The sequence below is a fragment of the Aulonocara sp. 'chitande type north' Nkhata Bay genome, linkage group LG9, assembly GCF_057382095.1.
Source record: "Aulonocara sp. 'chitande type north' Nkhata Bay isolate Kocher_YH1m ecotype deep benthic linkage group LG9, A_spYH_male_GT1.1, whole genome shotgun sequence".
Lineage (NCBI taxonomy): Eukaryota > Metazoa > Chordata > Actinopteri > Cichliformes > Cichlidae > Aulonocara > Aulonocara sp. 'chitande type north' Nkhata Bay.
The window spans coordinates 9,758,876-9,778,668 of record NC_141352.1 but is presented as its reverse complement, the minus strand read 5'-3'; the positions used below and the strand labels follow the sequence as shown (position 1 = coordinate 9,778,668).

General features: G+C 42.0%; 1 protein-coding gene across 2 annotated transcripts; it reads right to left on the bottom strand.

Annotated features, from left to right (window-relative positions):
* Window positions 1-63: 63 nt before the first annotated feature.
* Window positions 64-10,023, bottom strand: LOC147321606 (uncharacterized). 2 transcript variants are annotated; one of them, XM_086305683.1, is made up of 4 exons: window positions 9,910-10,023; window positions 8,370-8,461; window positions 5,126-6,055; window positions 64-1,096 (listed from the first exon to the last, which is right to left on the bottom strand). In XM_086305683.1, the coding sequence occupies exons 2-4, from the start codon at window positions 8,385-8,387 to the stop codon at window positions 539-541; spliced, it is 1,506 nt and encodes a 501-aa protein (XP_086161809.1). In that variant the 5' UTR covers window positions 8,388-8,461; window positions 9,910-10,023; the 3' UTR covers window positions 64-538. The 2 variants fall into 2 exon arrangements, with proteins under 2 accessions (XP_086161809.1, XP_086161808.1); XM_086305682.1 differs by having other exon boundaries at window positions 8,370-8,464; window positions 9,910-9,998.
* Between the last annotated feature and the right edge of the window lie 9,770 nt (window positions 10,024-19,793).

Here is a 19,793-nt window from a genome sequence, read left to right as displayed (position 1 = left end):
ATCAAACGTTCCACTCGTGCAAAACACTGCTTACTGAAGAGTGTCAGAGCAGACAGAGGCACATTCATGGGTTTAAGGTGTTTATTGTCATTCCAGCACATGCATTTACATCGAGTGAGCTCTGCACTCAACTTCCACATAGAGTATTTACAGTATAAGAAGAAGCATGTTTACAGTGTAGGAAGAACAGTCGGTGTACGTGTCTGCTGTGGCGGGGACGCTGCTGCCAACGACGCTCTGGGAAGCCTTCACCGCCCTCAGTGGAGCCCTCTTCTCTGCCATAGAGCACTTAATAACAATAACAATACAGAGGAAATATCCTTAGTTTTAGTATTAGTTAGTTTGGTGAACATGAGGCATTCGTGGACATCTTCACTGAGACCCACAAGCAACAGAAATAGAATAAAGTACAGACAGTAGTGTCTGGATGCATGCTCAATCATTGAGTATATTCTGTTCTTCTGGATATGCCGTTTTCAGCTGAAATTTAATTTAAGATTCAGGGTTCAGAGCTAGCTCATCAGATCCAAGTGTGACATCAGCTGACACTCTTTACAGGAGACTCCATCTGAACTCTGTGGAGCCTGATCTCAAGGTTTTTAAGTCCAACCCTGAAACCAGAAGAGGATCTTTCTGTCTCTTCAGAGTCATTGTGATCCAGTGATTTCAGTTCTGCAAGATCATGCTGATAAACCATGTAGTTGTCTTCCTCATGTGCACGTTCGTGAATGTTACGATTACTTGAGTGTGAGAAGCTTTTGTTACAGTGGCTGCATTTGTATGGTTTCTCTCCTGTGTGGACGCGTTTATGCACTTTAAGGTCACCTGTAGTGATGAAGGATGACCCACACTGGTCACAAACGTGCTCTCTCACACCATTGTGGAAGAGTTCATGTTGCTTTAATGCACTTGGAGTGGGGAAGCCTTTCCCACACTGTTTGCAGTAGTTCAGTCTTTGTCCAGTGTGTCTACGCTGATGCCATATCAGGCCTTTTTTCTTCTTGTAAGCTTTTCCACAAAGGTCACAACAAAACGGTTTCACAGCACCACAGTGACAACAGGGCTGAGAACTGGATCCATCTGTGTCGCTCTGCCTCTAAACAAAGACACAAAGACAGTGTAAGTCAGGGAATCCCTCAACATTTGTATCCTGAACATCGCCTAAAATGAAAAGCATCTCTGTCCCACAACACTGTAACAACACTAATTTAATACTATATAGGGAGTGCAGAATTATTAGGCAAATGAGTATTTTGTCCACATCATCCTCTTCATGCATGTTGTCTAACTCCAAGCTGTATAGGCTCGAAAGCCTACTACCAATTAAGCATATTAGGTGATGTGCATCTCTGTAATGAGAAGGGGTGTGGTCTAATGACATCAACACCCTATATCAGGTGTGCATAATTATTAGGCAACTTCCTTTCCTTTGGCAAAATGGGTCAAAAGAAGGACTTGACAGGCTCAGAAAAGTCAAAAATAGTGAGATATCTTGCAGAGGGATGCAGCAGTCTCAAAATTGCAAAGCTTCTTAGGCGTGATCATCGAACAATCAAGCGTTTCATTCAAAATAGTCAACAGGGTCGCAAGAAGCGTGTGGAAAAACCAAGGAGCAAAATAACTGCCCATGAACTGAGAAAAGTCAAGCGTGCAGCTGCCAAGATGCCACTTGCCACCAGTTTGGCCATATTTCAGAGCTGCAACATCACTGGAGTGCCCAAAAGCACAAGGTGTGCAATACTCAGAGACATGGCCAAGGTAAGAAAGGCTGAAAGACGACCACCACTGAACAAGACACACAAGCTGAAACGTCAAGACTGGGCCAAGAAATATCTCAAGACTGGTTTTTCTAAGGTTTTATGGACTGATGAAATGAGAGTGAGTCTTGATGGGCCAGATGGATGGGCCCGTGGCTGGATTGGTAAAGGGCAGAGAGCTCCAGTCCCACTCAGACGCCAGCAAGGTGGAGGTGGAGTACTGGTTTGGGCTGGTATCATCAAAGATGAGCTTGTGGGGCCTTTTCGGGTTGAGGATGGAGTCAAGCTCAACTCCCAGTCCTACTGCCAGTTTCTGGAAGACACCTTCTTCAAGCAGTGGTACAGGAAGAAGTCTGCATCCTTCAAGAAAAACATGATTTTCATGCAGGACAATGCTCCATCACACGCGTCCAAGTACTCCACAGCGTGGCTGGCAAGAAAGGGTATAAAAGAAGAAAACTAATGACATGGCCTCCTTGTTCACCTGATCTGAACCCCATTGAGAACCTGTGGTCCATCATCAAATGTGAGATTTACAAGGAGGGAAAACAGTACACCTCTCTGAACAGTGTCTGGGAGGGTGTGGTTGCTGCTGCACGCAATGTTGATGGTGAACAGATCAAAACACTGACAGAATCCATGGATGGCAGGCTTTTGAGTGTCCTTGCAAAGAAAGGTGGCTATATTGGTCGCTGATTTGTTTTTGTTTTGTTTTTGAATGTCAGAAATGTATATTTGTGAATGTGGAGATGTTATATTGGTTTCACTGGTAAAAATAAATTATTGAAATGGGTATATATTTGTTTTTTGTTAAGTTGCCTAATAATTATGCACAGTAATAGTCACCTGCACACACAGATATCCCCCTAAAATAGCTAAAACTAAAAACAAACTAAAAACTACTTCCACAAACATTCAGCTTTGATATTAATGAGTTTTTTGGGGTCATTGAGAACATGGTTGTTGTTCAATAATAACATTATTCCTCAGAAATACAACTTGCCTAATAATTCTGCACTCCCTGTAGTACCTGCACATAATATTACAATAATACCACAACACTACTACAGTACCACTGTACCGTACTACCACCAAATATCACTGCAACACAGTACTAATGTAATTTACAGTCCTGCCACGCCAGTGCTTCAATACTAGGAACAGTATCTCTCCTTCTGTGTCTCTCTTGTCTGCTCCAACTCAAGCTAGGCCTGTAATTTTAGAAAGATTTTTACCTGTGTCCTTACCTGAGCTGGTCAAGTTGGTTAATTCAATGAAAGCATCCTCCTGCTCTCTTGATATTTTACCTGGATCTTTGTTTAAAAATGTCTTTCAGTCTATTGGTCCCTGTGTGCTCACAATTATTAATACCTCACTGGTTTCTGGTCAGGTCCCTGTTTATTGTAAGAATGCTGTTATTCACCCACTGTTAAAAAAACCTAAGCTTGATGCTTCTCTTCTCAGTAGCTACAGACCGATTTCAAAATTTCCGTTCATTTCTAAGATTTTAGAAAAGGTTGTGGCTAAGCAGCTTATAGCTGTTCTAGATGAATACAGCATTCTGGATAAATTCGAATCTGGCTTTCGTAGAGCTCACTCTACTGAAACTACACTTCTTAGAGTCTCCAACGACATTTTAATGAGATGTGATGCAGGAGAATGCTCCGTTCTGTTGATGTTGGACCTGACCTCCGCCTTTGATACTGTGGACCATCATATTCTGCTAGATAGGCTGAGAGACTGGGTGGGTATATCAGGGGCTGCTTTGGACTGGTTTGAATCCTATTTGCATGAACGATCCTTTTCTGTGGCTACCTCTAAGTACAGTTCCTCTTCTACTTTTCTTGCCTATGGTGTGCCACAAGGTTCAGTTTTGGGGCCTTTATTGTTCTTACTGTATTTACTTCCTCTTCAACACTTATTGAGCACTTTTAAGGACATTTCGTATCACTGCTATGCAGATGATATTCAGGTATATATCTCCTTTAAGCCCCATGATGTTTCCAAGCTACAGATTTTGCACAAGTGCATAGACTCCATTAGATGTTGGATGGCTGGAAACTTTCTTCAACTAAATGAGGAGAAGACTGAAGTTCTTGTTTGTGCTCCTAAAACTTTTGTACCTAGTGTTATGGAAAACTTGGGTCCACTTGCTACATTTGCAAAACCGTCTATCAGGAGCCTTGGTGTTAGTATTGACTCAGCTCTGACTTTGGATGCCCATGTAAAATCTTTGGTTCGCTCCTGTTTTTATCATTTGAGAAACATTGCTAAGCTGAGTCCCATTGTATCGCGCTCCGAATTAGAAATTGTCATTCATGCATTTGTTTCATCTCGTCTGGACTACTGTAATTCTTTGTTTACTTGTTTATGTAAAGCCTCTTTGGATCGTCTGCAAGTTGTTCAGAATGCTGCTGCAAAGCTTCTGACCAAGTCCTCCAAGTTTTCCCATGTCACACCCCTGCTGATTCAGCTGCACTGGCTCCCCGTTAAATTCAGGATCCAGTTTAAGGTTTTGACCTTGACTTTCAGGGCCCTGCATGGACAAGCACCAACATATATAAGTGAACTTTTGCATCCATACATTCCCAGCAGGTCCCTGAAGTCATGTGACCAGGGCTTGCTTGCTGTCCAGCACACGAGGCTGAAAACAAAAGGCGACAAAGCTTTTGGAACTGTGGCCCCCAGATTGTGGAACTCTCTCCCTTTGAGCCTGAGATCTGTGGACTCAGTGGTCGCTTTTAAAAAAACAGCTAAAAACCCATCTTTTTAAACTTGCTTTTAGTTGATTTTTATTTTTAGGTTTTAGCTTCTGTGAAGCACTTTGTGATTTTTATCTTGAAAGGTGCTATATAAATAAAGTTTTTACTTACTTACTACCACCAAAATACTTGAAGTCCAATCAGTTACTACAATAGTAATACAATAGTATAATACTAATAATCCAACAATACTGATGAATATCAATCTAATACAACTACAATATTACACTAACACTAACATATTAGTCCAAATACTTTAACAGTTCTGATATTACACTGCAAATCATACAATCATACAATCCTATCAGCAGCGCTTTATCTAAAATAACACTGTGGCCTAAACTTTATTTCATGATACTTAAATAATGTGTATTGTATATACACCTGAGCAGAAATAATAATACTGAAACCAACACAACCTTAAATACTGCAATATCAACTTTAGCACTACGAATGAGCGACCATTGATTTCTATAATGACTGTGAAAACAACAATGTCCGAATTGCCCAGTGCTGCATTTACATGCATTACATAATACAGTTTACTGAGCGGTCATCCAAACAACCAGCCTAAAACAACAAGATTAAAAAAACCCAACAACTTACGTCACAGTAACTGCACTTGTACAGTCTCTTTCTGGTGTGACTCTTCTGGTGCACTTTCAGGGAATTTGGAGCTTTGTAAGCCTTATCACACAGCTCACATTTATAAGGTCTCTCCTCAGTGTGGGTAAGTTTGTGGATTTGTAAGTTGCTGTATGTAACAAAGCGTTTGCCACACAGATCACAGCAGCACACATCCTGCCCGGTGTGAATGCGCAGATGTTTATTTCGGCTCCCCAGATGACTAAACGTTTTTCCACAAACGTCACAGCTGTATAGCTTTATTCCAGAGTGGGTAATTTGATGAATCCATAAATTTTTCCTGCAAGTAAAAGCTCTGCCACACTGATCACAGCTGTATGGTTTAAGTCCGCTGTGGATGAGCTTGTGATTTTCCAAGCCTTCTTTGCGGGTGAAACACTTCCCACACTGATCACAGCTGAATGGTTTAGCTCCGGTGTGGAAGACTTCGTGTCGTTTTAGGCTCTTCATCTCAGTGAAAGACTTTCCACACAAGTCACACCTGAATGGTTTCACTCCACTGTGGATGACTTTGTGATTTTTTAAATGTCCAGCTTGAGTATAAGACTTTCCACACAAGTCACACTTGAATGGTTTCACTCCACTGTGGATGACTTGATGACTTTTTAAATGTCCAGATCGAGTATAAGACCTTCCACACACGTCGCACCTGTATGGTTTAATGCTGTGGATGAATTTATGCATGCTCAAGCTGCTTTTCTGGGTGAAACTCTTCCCACACTGATCACAGCTGTATGGTTTAATGTCACTGTGGAAGACAAGGTGTCTTTTTAGGCTACTCATGTGTATGAAAGACTTCCCACACTCATCACAGCTGTATTTTCTCTCTCCCTTTCTTCTGTGAGGTTTGTCGGCCTCCTGAGAGCGCTGACTTCCTGCTCCATGTTGGTCCTGCAGTGACAGAGATACAAAATGAGGTAATGAGTGAAACGCAATTATGGAACATCCATCCATCCGCCAATTATCAACAACAGGGTTGTGGTGGAGAATTAAGGGTTATATTGTGGAAACGCCACTAATCTACTGCAGGGCTAACACATACAAACAGACAACCTTTCATGCTGACGGCCAGTTAAAGGTCACTGATTCAACCTAAGATAACCTTCTGACTGTTTCTAATAATAGATCCTTGTACACCTGATGCTGAAACAAGAATGTGCATTTGGCAGCAATGCTAATTACAATATGGGCAATGAGTACCGACTGCCGTCACCACTCGGTACCAGACTTATTAGTCACTTAATCTTAGGGCTGCTCGATTATGGCAAAAATGATAATCACGATTATTTTCACTGAAATTGAGATCTCGATTATTTGACGATATTTATTTAACAATAACAATGTATTGAATAATGACTTTAAAGATTGTCAAAACATAATATAAAATAGTGCAAATACTGATAACAGTGCAAATGTTTGCAATATAAGAAATCAATGAAAAATGTAAACATCTATGTTTAGTGAACTTTGCAGTGTTGCTCTGTGGTGCAGCTACGACACCGTAGCAAAGTTTACACACTGTGTCTACTTGATCCACGTCTGACTCCACCTACCCATAATGTTTCCACACCACTGAAGTTTTTTTTACCTCTCTTTTCAACCAACGGCAGTCACTCTCCTCTCCAAATAACTTCTGCTTAGCTTTCCGAGCTTCCCTCGGGTCCTCTTAATCAGCGGCCCCCCACCCCCGGGCCTCGGACCGGTACCGGTCTGTGAGTCGTTTGGTACCGGGCCGCGAGAGTTGAGGCTCAGGTGTGAAATGTATGGTTTTCAGGGTTTTTATCGGTTTTCAGCGTTATTTTGTTATCGTTTTTATCGTTAACTCGGTTTTCCTGGGTCTGTTCACGTGTGTTATGAATAAATCTTCTTTTTTCGGTACCGGTACTAGTTTTATTTTGTTGTATTTATCCGTGACACCTTAAAGGCCAGTCCATGAAAATATTGTCGGGCATAAACCGGTCCGTGGCGCAAAAAAGGTTGGAGACCGCTGCTCTTAATTGTTGTGACACGTGTTCGAAATGCAGAGAGGTGCGCTCGATTTGCCACACGGAGCAGCGCGACAGTAAAGCACGAGGGAGGGGCTAATAATCGGCTCAGTTCGTAAGCCCAGATCGTAATCGAGATTAAAATTCGATTAATTGAGCAGCCCTACTTAATCTAATCTGTTTAATCTAAGTCTCATCCTTTTTTTAACACTATCAGAATGAGATCACAGATACAAGCGGCAGAAATGAGTTTTATCCAGAAGGTGGGTGTGAGTTCAGTGATCCAGGAGCAGTTCAGAGTAGAGCCGTGACTCCTCCACATTGAAAGGTGTTCCAGCTGGGCACATCTGGGAGGAGGCCACCTACTGGCCAACCTGGGAATGGTTCCATGTTTGAATCGATAAGCTGGAGGAGTATTAATCGTTTTGTTATTTTAGATTTTAATTTTTATCAAAGTGGTCATCATAAACTTTGAAACCAGGTCCATCATTCATAACGTGTGGCACAATGCGCTGTACTTTTCAGTCTCAGTTTATTCATTTTTCGGATATTAGTTTGTCGTGTTTTAGTGATACGTGAACATCTTTGGCAGTAATGTGTTTTCACATCATATCTAACATCGGTATGTCGTTGTCTGTCTGGAGTATAATGTGTAATAGTCATAATGAATGATGCGAGGTGCGGCACAGTTAAACTGCTGGATTTATTGTTGAAGAATGTGATCGATGGCTTGTCATTAGTTTTTGACTTTAAACTTTTTTAAATTTAACTTAATATCTAAATGTTTCTTAGTTTTAGATTAGTCAGTCTAATATTTTTTCCTTGTTTAGTCGACTAAGAAATGACTCTACTGGACTGTCCCTAGTAATAAGGGATGAGAATTTCAGGGATGAGAATTTCAGGGAAAAATATTGCTCTGATCTAACTGGGAACTATTCTAATGTTCTTCAATCATCCTCCAGCTGAACTTTATCTCAAATGACAATGCATAGTTGTAGCAGACTTGTGACCGCCTAGCTTTCCTCACTGGAGTCTGCATTGGACCACTTTTCTGTTATGTTTTAATTTACGTTTTAAGGACATGGCTTTCAGATATTGCACAAAATGCTCAAGATCACAATAAAACTACAAGAATGTCTGGGTGCTTGGAAGCAAAATATGAAGAAATGAGGCTGTAGACTTGCGCACAGTACTGTGATATACTGAGATATTTTTCTCACGTTTTGTGTCGAGCTCATTGTTTCCTCTGTAGCGACTGAGTTCAGTCCTAACGGCTAAAAATGTTCCTCGGCTTCTCCGTCAGACTCTTCTCCTGCTGGGACACAAAAACAGAACTTTAAGGATTAGGACATCATTTTGATCCCTGACAAAAAGAAGCAGAGAAAATAAAAATTATCTTCTAAATAGAAAACATTAAAAGGAGTGATTTGTTCCAGCAGCTGCAGGATGGTTTCTACAGGATGAAGAACAACAGTCACTGCAGGAATCAACATCTGCACATTGATTTTCTGTTAGAGGAACAAAGTGAATGCAGACACACACACAGACTCTCTCCAAACCTTTAGAACAAAAGCTGTCCAACTTTGTCACAAAGTTACTCCATTTTGACCCCACCCTCATCATCACTGGACTCAAATAGGAAGAAGCATTTATGTCTGAATGCTATTTGTTCATTACAGCTCATTAGAATACCACCTTCTCCTCTAAGCTGACCATCAATCAACTCTATACTGACCAGCAACTGGATGCTTCACTTTCTGACTAACAGACCCCAAAGTGCAGGGCTGGGGAACCAACACCCTCCACCTTCAGCCTGAGCACAGGTGTGCCTCGGTTGTATTCCACCACGGTTACAGAGGGGAAAAGGGCACAGAAGTGTGTTTCTGTACCACTGTTACGTATTCTATTTTGTCTCGTCTCTCCTGCCGCTTGTGCTCGGTTGCTGCGTTGTGCCAAAAAATGATCGTCTGCCAAACCCTGATTTCCGGTATTTGCCAAAAACTGATTGCTTGTATTTAAACTGCTATCAATAACTACTTATGTGTGTTATGTGACATATGTGAAACATATGCTAAATGTATCCCTCATAAATGATATGCAAGTACAACAACAAAGAGTTATAAAGATACTTGAAAAACAGGTCATTTTAAAAATTTATATAGAACCCCTTTGTAAACCCTGTTCACTGAAGTCTATTTAACAACATAGGTAAAGATATTGCACATAAAAACACACAGAAACATTGGAAATCGCTTTTTGGCACTACAGTAGTGTAACCAAGCTCCTCTTAAACCTCCAGCTGGTCTGTGCAGATAGCAGGCCCCGGGTTCTGTCTCTTTAGGTGCGGAGCTGACCATCGTCAAATGATAAACGCGTGTGTGGGAAGAACAAGAATACTGGGAAGAACCGACCAGTTTATGGACACTGGCTAATTTCTAAACAGGCATCTGCGCGGACACCTACATCGGGCTGTAGCTTTGCAGCTCGAAAGAGACTTTTCTGAGAAAAACAGCGCGACGGCGGACTGTTGTGTGGCGTTAAAAACGAAAAGCAAAGAAATGCATTTTAAAGACGAAATATTCGGTGTTTTCTTTAATTATTATTTGTATTGTTCTGCTTTGTGGGCACCTCCCACACGTCAGTCTGACCATCAGCAGATAATGCAGAACAGCGGCAGCACCGAGGAGAGCAGCAGAAGACCTCTTCAGGAGCTAAACTCGGGATTAACTGAGCTCAGGCTAAATTTAGGTCGGTGCTTACCTTTAGATGAGCCACAAAACGAGAGAAAACTCCTGCTGGATGAAGCCGGGCCGCTCGTTCCTCCTGTTTTCTGGCGTTGACAAATATCAATAGGTGGTTTACCGCCACCTGCTGGTGTGGAGGAACTGAAATACGACTCCATATTGAACGTCGATTTTGAATAAGTTTGCTTCCTCCAGCGTCAGAAAATGCTCGGTGGATTCACAGCATGGATCACAGTTTGCTGCCGAGCTTCTCTGTTATGATCGGTGACTTGTTTAATCAGTGTGTCTACTCACGAGACTCAGCTCTCATGTTTTCCTGTGAATCCTGCAAAAACAACTTCTTCCCCTCGCTGTTTCCCTTCAGTTTCTGCATCATTAAGCTCTGGATTTCTAAACCCTGACACCGGAGATCCTTTGTGGCCTTTTCTCTGCTACAATAAATGATCCTCCGATTTGATTCACTGGACTCTTTCATGCATTTGTATAACTGTTTGCAAACAGACACGCTATCCTTGGTCTTCTTGTCAGTAAAGCCTGCTGTGATGTCAGAGAGGATCCATGGCTGTATTGATGTTGTTCTCTCTGATTCAGTTTCATAGACATAGACAAACTTCATTTTCTTTTTCAGCAGATGGACCCAAACTGTCAAGGCTCAGAAATGTTGAAGGCAATAAACCTCAGTCCTTCACAGATATGTCTGTCTTCTGATGACATCAGGATTAGAGCCTGATTTGGTCACACTGATCACAGATAACAGAAACAGTGACATCTCTCCAAGAACCAGACTAAGCTCACACACTGAATGATTTGAAAAACAAAGCATCACAAAACTAGACTACCTGCACATAACGGAGCATGAATGCTGCCCAGACATTTCTATCTTGGACTGAACCGATCTCAGATTTTGGCCCTAACTGTGGACCGCTATGACAGGTGGTGTAGTACTGATTTACATTAAAGATTCTCCTCTGGCTTCCTTCACTGCAGTGTGTCTGCCAAAAATATTGAATATATTTTTATTGATCAGTCCTGGAGGCAATGAACACTTTGCTATTTATTGTACCTCTTCTACAGACAGAGATGTCCCGGTTGCCAAGTTAAAATCCTTATTAGCCAGTTCTGGCGTGACGTTAGATCAGCTCTATAAAAACTAATAAAAGCTGGATGTATTTTGTGTTTGGTTTCCCTCAATCATTACTAGAGACAAAGAAATGGTAAATGGCCTGTATTTATATAGCGCTTTACTAGTCCCTAAGGACCCCAAAGCGCTTTACATATCCAGTCATCCACCCATTCACACACACATCCACACACTGGTGATGGCAGCTACATTGTAGCCACAGCCACCCTGGGGCGCACTGACAGAGGCGAGGCTGCCGGACACTGGCGCCACCGGGCCCTCTGACCACCACCAGTAGGCAACGGGTGAAGTGTCTTGCCCAAGGACACAACGACCGAGACTGTCCAAGCCGGGGCTCGAACCGGCAACCTTCCGATTACAAGGCGAACGCCCAACTCTTGAGCCACAATCGCCCTCTGAAGCTGGTAAAAGCTCAGTTTTTTTTCCTCACGCGCATCTAAACAACATGTATTGAGCAGGACTGGGGACAGACTGATGAGAGGTGCCGACCTGTGAGTGGACCATCAGCTTAGATTAAATTGAGCCATAAATCCATCCATATTACTGTACTGTGTTTTCATAAAAAGGTTAGATGACACCAAATTATTGTTTTTCAAATATCAGGTTCTTAAAATGATTTCTTAATGTGAAGCAGTGATCAGCAATGCATTCAGTCAGGCAGTTTTGTAGTGTCCTCTCCTCTTGCAGTTCCTCTACCGTCCAGCAAGTGGCAGTGTGGCCCCATGGAAGGAATATCAAGCTCATTTATTAACTCTCCTCCTCTGTTGTTTCTTTTAACAAACTCCAGAAGAGAAAGTGACTGAAGAGGAACCTAAAGTAAGCTTTATGGGCAGCAGAGCGGTCTCCTTTATCTCCACCTTTCTTTTATGGTTTTATGTTTACACTTCAGAAAAATTCAGGTTCTAATATTTTTTTATAATATTATATAATATTTATTTATAATAACAAATAATTTTATAATATAATATAATATAATATAAGAAAGCTGTGTTTTACATATAAGCAGAGGGAACCTTCGGGCTTAGCATGAATAAACAGTCCCTCTCATTTGCCACAGGATCTCTGCATGTTTGAAAACTTGAAGTCAGATTCACTCTTTGTGTTTTAGTCCTCTTGGTAACATTTTTTTTTTTAGAAGTTTAAGGGTCAGCTGCGTTTCAACATATACTCTAGTCTACACTGAGTGTAAGTGGTTCAGATGTTCTTATTTTAATTTCATTTATAAAATATTTCTTTATTATTCCACTTTTTGTTGGTGTCAGTCCTGCAGTGTCTTTGTCCTCCTGCAGGAGGCAGTGTAAATCTGCAGAAAGGCCGATACAGCTGCAGCTTTTTGCAAACAAAAGCACCTTTTTTTCTTTTTCCTTTTTGCCTTTCACTGTTCTGCCTCCTCGTCTCTCTCCTTTTCTTCAGCTTTTTTCCTTTCTCCTCCTTCCTTTCTTTCCCTTTCCTTTATTATCTGCGTGTTTATTGAAGCTGATAATTTTCTGAAGATCAGGACGGGTCGACTGATGCAAAAGACAATCAGAATTTACATTTAATTGCATCACGATATGTGTGTGAATGTTATCGTTGTGTCTGTGTGTCTGTAAGTGTGTGAGTGTGCGTCTGTGTGTACGATCTCTCTCTCTCTGTCTGTGCGTGTTATCAGTGAGCGTCAGCTGGCTCCTTGCTTTGTTTTTAGGTCACTTTTGCACCAACTTCCTTAAATCAGTCTGAAAGCAGCTCAGTTCTTTAAAATAGAAACAATTAGTGTGGGCTTGACATTCAACTCTTTCTCTCTCTCTTTCGTTCTTTCTTTCTTTTCATCTTTTCCTTTCTCTTCTGTCCTCTATGGTTTGCTTTTCTTTGGAGAGGGGGAAGTAGGCCGTCTGTCTCTGACTGGGCAGCACACATCAGCTCTGTCTTGTTGTGATGACGAAGCTGATCTGATAGTGACAGCTCTGCCCCTCATTGTTTTACACCTGGACCGTGAAACACGTGACAGGGATTGATCTTCTGATTCAACGGGGTCTTTGGATGGTAAAAGGTGTTCAGAGTTGTGAAATATAAAAATCATCAAAACAAATTGGATGTAGCAAATGGGAAGCTGCTATGATTCTGAGATGAGCATGTTTGGCACCATCAGGTCTCCAAAGACCTGAAAAGGTCCCAAAACATCGTTTGTTTTAATGATCTTTACAGGAGAAATGTTTGCACAGAGCCACAGTATCTGCTGTAGCCAGACTATCCATATCTGGGCTTCAGTGCTGCACAGGTGAATTTCCCCAAATGTTGCTTTACTGATGCGCTTCATAAAGCCGGGTTTGCCTCTGCTTCATAAAGCAATTTTGAGCTTAAATAACCAAAGTATTTTTAATGAAATTAACTTCTCGAGGAGAAATGTAGGCGGGCTGCACTGTGTAAATTTGACATTATTCAATAATGATCCACCCACTTTATCTACCTTCAGTGTTGCACTTTGAGCCTGTTTCACTTTCAGCCTTGGTGTCCTTGATAATTTAAAGCCAACTCATTTAAATCAGACATCATTCCCTTGAATTCAATTTGAGAAATGTACGGGTGTTTGTGGTTCTGCCTTAACTGGATGAAATCTTACCTAACAGGTCATTTATCTGCCAGCATTGGTAACCATTCTTCTAACACTGTTAGCTTAACTTGTGGCTCAATTCTGTATAGATCCGCTTTCGTCTATATTTAAGAAAACATAATATTGTCATCTACTTCTATGCTGACGATGTCCTGATATATCTTTCATTGTACACGAATCATATTTCACTCATTCTTAAATATTTGCAGTGGCACTGCTGCACTGCAGGAGGAAAGCTGGCAGTGGAGAATCGACCTCAGCAAGGAGAAAACACAAATAAAGAAGGAAAGCTCAGTTTGATTTCTCATTAAACTTTGGGCGGCAGCAGCAGAAGACTTTTTTTTTTTTTTTTTTATAAATGTGGGACCGACTGTATTAGACAGTCTGGTTGTAGCCACATTTGAGCTCCCGTCAAAGACACAAATGGTTCATGAGTTGCTGTTTACAACCTTCCTTGTTTTCCACATAGCAACAAACACCTGGACGGTGTTCTTGTAGCTGAGGGATTCAGTGACAAGATCCTCTTGAGGTTTCCTTCCAGGCATGTGGTGCACTCTCTGATCTCCGGGGGTATCCAGGGATCCAGCTGATCTGGTATCAATGGTAACCATTTTTCTAAGAAGGAAACATACTTGTTACCTTTCAGTCCCTCTGGGAATCATGCTGTTCTCAGAGCTTTCTGTCTCTGTGTGTTTTTCCCACCAGGTTTTTCACAGGCTTGCTGTAGCTTGGTCGATCACTGCTGTTGTTCATTGTACTGTATTTTTGCCCCAGTTGTGCTTCTCAGAGATATATTACAGCTGTCTTTACAGCATCTGCTGAATGCAGATGCTTTCTTCATCATGTTTATTTGAATTTTGTGCTGTTCTCAGTCCTGATGCATCAAATAATAGTGAAGTTCACGCATGTCTCTGTTACCCTAAATGTGTGCTTTTGTGGTTGACTGTCATGATCCAGGCTTTGATATCAGTGTGAAGGAGATGTCACACCCAACCTGACACTTTTCACTGTGAGACAGAACAAAGCAGAATCCTTTGCTAATCCTAAAAAGCAAGTAAAACAACAAAAACAAACCAAGTGCACAGCATCGAGGTCCACACAGGACACTCCCACGGTCTCCGGGGACACTTTAGATTTCCTGCCTTGTGGAAGGTTGCACCATAATCCTGTCATGTAGCAAGAGCTCTGGCATGTGCTGATGTTTGTTCTGACATTGTAACAAAAAAAATGTGGTTATTATTTAGACAATCTGCACGAATTGTTGGCTCTTCAACATGAGGTACAAATAAAGCTTCAAAAATAAAACCAAATTACAGCTGAATGATAAATCAATGAGTTCAGCTTTAAATAGAGAGAGAGAGTGAGTGTGTGTGTGTGTGTGTGTGTGTGTGTGTGTGTGTGTGTGTGTGTGTGTGTGTGTGTGTGTGTGTGAGAGAGAGAGAGATACCCCTCAGGAGACTGAGGTCGGGGAACACACTCTTCCCCCCGTCTGCCATCGCGGGACCTCATCAACACCTCGCTGCCATGCCAATGGAGGACACACACTGCATGTCTCCCGTGGGACCCCCAACACTTATTACAAAAGATGTGAAGGACAGAGGAGGGGAGTGGGGGGGAGGGCAAGATGACAGTTGGAGGGTTAAAGGACGTTTCCTTCCACAGAGTATACGGCGCCGTACACTCTCTTTGTGTGTTTTACGACTAAGAAGCGTATGACATCACAGGATTGGCTCCTTCATGCTGCATCGGCAACTGTCCTGCATATACTGAGTGTGTGCGTGTGTGTGTATTCATAACGCAGTGTGTTTGCCTGGTGTCGCGCTTTGATCCTAACAAGTGCAGAGAGGCAAAGTCACAGTGAACAATGATGAAGAAGAGAAAATGGCTGTAGAAAAAAAAACTAAATATGATTTTCCGTTAATAGAGTTTAAAAGTGACGCTAATGTCAAAGATGATGCTTCTAGTGTTAAATATGGAGACCCGTGAGCTGCTCTGTGGAGCTCAGCAGCTTCTTACAGCTCCCTGTCTTTGTTTTACAGCATCAAAACTGAAATGTGCCATTTTCAAGTCCACCGACAACACAAATTTAGGTGTGTTTTGGTGCGATGTTCAAGTGCAGATTCAGAGTTCACCTTAGTTAAGCTTTGCCCATGCACATGTTCTGGCTGGACCAACAGCAAGGATGTTGCTGTGCGGGAAAATGCAGGAAGAATGATCTTAGCTGGTTCAATCCCTATATTCACCACATTTATTACACTAACAGACAAGAAAAGAAGAAAAACATGTCGTTATTACTCTCATGACCCCAAATCCTTTTTTTCACTTTGAGAACTTGCACAACAGGCTTATGTCATCTTTAAAACACCTCCAGGCACTTATTTAGTTTAGATGTCATTACTGGGACATCCATTAGACGGAGAAATCGCTTCTCAGACATTTGCACATCTTTCAGTTTGATGTCACATTTAGATGTGAGAAAAGACGAGAAGCCGACAGTTCTTCACCACTGAAGGTCTGCTGGAATTGGCTAATTATTTTCTCCATTATTGTTCATTTTTAATGACAAAAAGAAAATAATTTTCAGTTTAAAAAAAGATTCAGTTTTTGTAGATTATGAAAATCAGCAGAGGGGAATGAAACCCCTGCGTTTCTATCAGGCTGAAAGATGGCAAAGTGCTCCTCTAAATGAATCTGTTATAATGTCGTTTGCATCGATTGGTTGCAGTAAACTATAAAACCCATATCTGCTATTATTCACTTAGTGATGAATAATTACTGATACACTAAATTTGCGATTCCCTAATGAACACACTCATATTGATGCAGGAGCAAACATTCGGCTGACATCTTTGACTTACAGTAAAACTTTCCAGAGACTTCTGTCTTAAACCACGTCTTCATTCATACATCGATTTACATTACGGGGACAAAATGGAAACACGTCCCTGCAGTTAAAGCAGCTTTTTGTCATCAAAGCATCTTCTGCTCATCTTTGGCCTTCAGTTCTTCTGGGCGCCCTCAGTATGCACCACAGGGAAGGAAAACACCCACAATCCCACAGGAGAGACTGACCTTGCGCAGTGTAAGGTGTGCTCATCGCTGGGTAACCAGTTTCATTACATGTTAATATTTTAAGTTTTCTGTAATTTGAACATTTTTAGAAAGAAAAACCTTTGGAAAAGAGCACCAACGTAACGCTTATGATGTGGACGGACAGAAACGAACATGATACCTGGAATGTTTCTGTTTTTGAAAATGCACAGAGGAAAACTTTAAAACATGCTTTCTGGGTAAAACTTCAATGTGCCACAAAGGGAAGATCTCCTTTTAATCTGCGTGCTACCTGCAGCCACGATTCCTTCTGAAGAGAATCAGCCATAGAAAGTATGACATATCTCAGAAATCGCTGTGAACAAAAATCAAGTTTGAATTTTTTATGAATAGTGTCCTGCACTCGTGGAGAAACAACGTGTACAAAGAAGCAGTCTGAACCCACTTCGAGGGCCTGTATACACACACACACACACACACACACACACACACACACACACACACACACACACACACACACACACACACACACACACACACACGCTTTATTATCGACCCACAGCAATGTCCCTTTTGGGTTGGCACACACTTCTGACCGCTCTCTCTCTCTCAGCGTTGTGCAAACTGTCTGATGGAAGAACCTTCCCTCCTTACTGCTCGCGTCACTAAAAGCAGTACAGAGCTTGTTTGTGCCATCACCACCACCTGTCCACTCACCTGCCTGGCACCACCCCTTCCCTGCAGCTGAGCCAGGGACCACACCTCCGCCACAATATACAAGCTCAACACAGAGACTCTGGAAGTCAAAATGTCATTCATGATCTCTGGAGGTTTGAGTACGAGCCAGTATGAGCTGTGATGCTCCTGTAGAAACCACCACTTTATAAGGTAAAAAATGATTGACAAAGACTCATCCCACATGTTTGATGTGGCAGATTGTTGTGCTGGGCGTCCTTCTTGATGCCACAGGGATTAGTGCCTCTTCCTGCTCCCAGAATCAAAGCTGATAGTTTTTGCTCCTTAGGTGAACGTGCAAACCATCACACGACGACATCGACCTCATTTTAACAACAAGTCTGTTTTTTGCAGTGTCACTGAAGAAGCGACACTACACACGATCCAAAAATCACAACTGAAACCTCTCTGATTGGTTGATTGGCTGTTACCATGGAGAAACACACAAACACAAACACGTTCAAGCTAATATCGTGCAAGGCTGTGATAATAAACAGGATAACGTCTGGAAGTCACTGGATATGGAATCTGGGATTTGCAGTGCATTATGGGATGAGTAGTTCACTGTAAACAGTAATCATTCACACAGTCTTATTTTTGTTAGTTTGTTTTCCTTTATTTTTTGATCCAAATCAAATCGCTCATGTTTGACTTTGTTTTAAGGCTTCAAACTCTTCATATAGAAGAAGAGTTATAAATCCACCTGAGAAACAGGAGCTGTTGGAAAAAGTACTATAGTTTGAAGGTAACCTTTGTGTGGTTTCATTAAATATACCAAAGTTAATATACAGAAAAGAATCAGCTAAAAAAAACCCCATTTATTCCTGTATTCCTGCTGTCACACACCCTCCAGAGGTAGATTTGGGTGCAGCGGCACGGAGATCCCAACTAACGTTCATCTTTGTGTTTTTTATGCCTTTTTATTGTCTTCCTGATCTCCACTAATCTCGCCTGGACCCACAACACCATCGCCCTAGTGAGGGAGCGCCTCTGTGTCCTAAAGAAGAATAACCTGGAGCAGAAGCTGCTGCTGGCCCTCTGTCGCTCCTCAGTGGAGCGCGTCATCTCCTGCTGCCCGGTGTTTGGTAGGCAGGGGCCACAGGAAGGCTGCACAGACCGTAATTAACACCACCCAAAAAATCACTGGCTGCCCTCTGCCACCCCTGGAGGCCATCGCCAGATCCTTCTGCCTCAGGTAAGCCAGGCCCATCACATGTTTGACCTATTGCCCTCCGGTCGGTGCCTCAGGTTAATATTTTTAACCTGTCCTCTAATCTGCGCCTTTCTCTTATTTTGTGCATATTTCTCCTCTTTGTTATTATTCCTGCTTTCTACTATTTATATTTCATTCCACACAGTTGATGTGGAGCACCCAGGGCTATTCTGTTCTATTACATATGTTGTTGGAGTTACTTTTCCAGTAATTACATCGTTGGAAAACTGTGTTTGGACATCACGTCATGAATTGAAAAGATAGTAAGAATGAACCGGAGCCCCGGGATGGTCCCTCCTCACTAACTTAAAGCCGGATTGAGGATCTCAGGCATCAAATAGCTGTTTTACTCACAGCTGGTAGAGGGTGCTGTTCTGGTGAGTATTCAGATGCCATACATTAACTGGGTAGTGGGTTCATATTATGAAATGAGAAGTAGCTGCTGATGATTTAACAACAAATATAAACAACATAAGGAGGGCTTTATTGAGAAGAACTATTCTTAAAGGTGGTCAGAAACGTACGACGTTTAAAGCGAACTGTTCCTTTAAGATTGGAGCTTTTTGGCAGGCAGACAGATGGGGAAGCTCCTTTTAACATATGCTGAGGAACTCTGGCACCCTCTCTGCATTTCAGGGCTAGAGATGAGGTTATGTAACTACGTAAACAAGTCAGCACACACGCTTTTTATTTCTCTCTCTCAGTTCAGTGCCTTGCTCAAGGGCAACAACAAGGCAGTTCACTGAGTTCAGTCTGTATTCACGTGTGCTTGAGGGCATTGGCGGAGCTGAAGCAAGTCTATTAATTGACAGAAGGTAAATGAGAACTGTTTAAGCTATTTAACCAACAGCAGTTTCCAGCCTCTGACACGCGAGGACGTTCCTGCAGGTTCATTTCACTGAAATCAGAACGTCTTCGTGTTTTAGACCGGATGAAGCAAACAATTTAAACGCAGTCATCTATGTCATCAAACAACAACTCAGTGAGTGGAAAAGCTGCTGGTGGGCTTTAAACAGAAGTTTCAGCCTTTCAAAAAGACAGAGAAGCTTTGTTCACGAGTGCGCCGGCTCCTCAGTCAAACCGCTCACAGCATGACGGCTAAACCCAGCAAATACTCTGACCTTGAATAACTGACACCTGATCGCTTTGTGTCTGGTTTTGGTTGAAAAA

Excerpts from the sequence above, each read along its gene's own strand:
- LOC147321606 (XM_086305683.1), bottom strand. Across the intron at positions 1,097-5,125 it reads ACAAGTGCAGTTACTGTGAC|AGGCAGAGCGACACAGATGG; the intron begins GTAAGTTGTTGG and ends GTCTTTGTTTAG.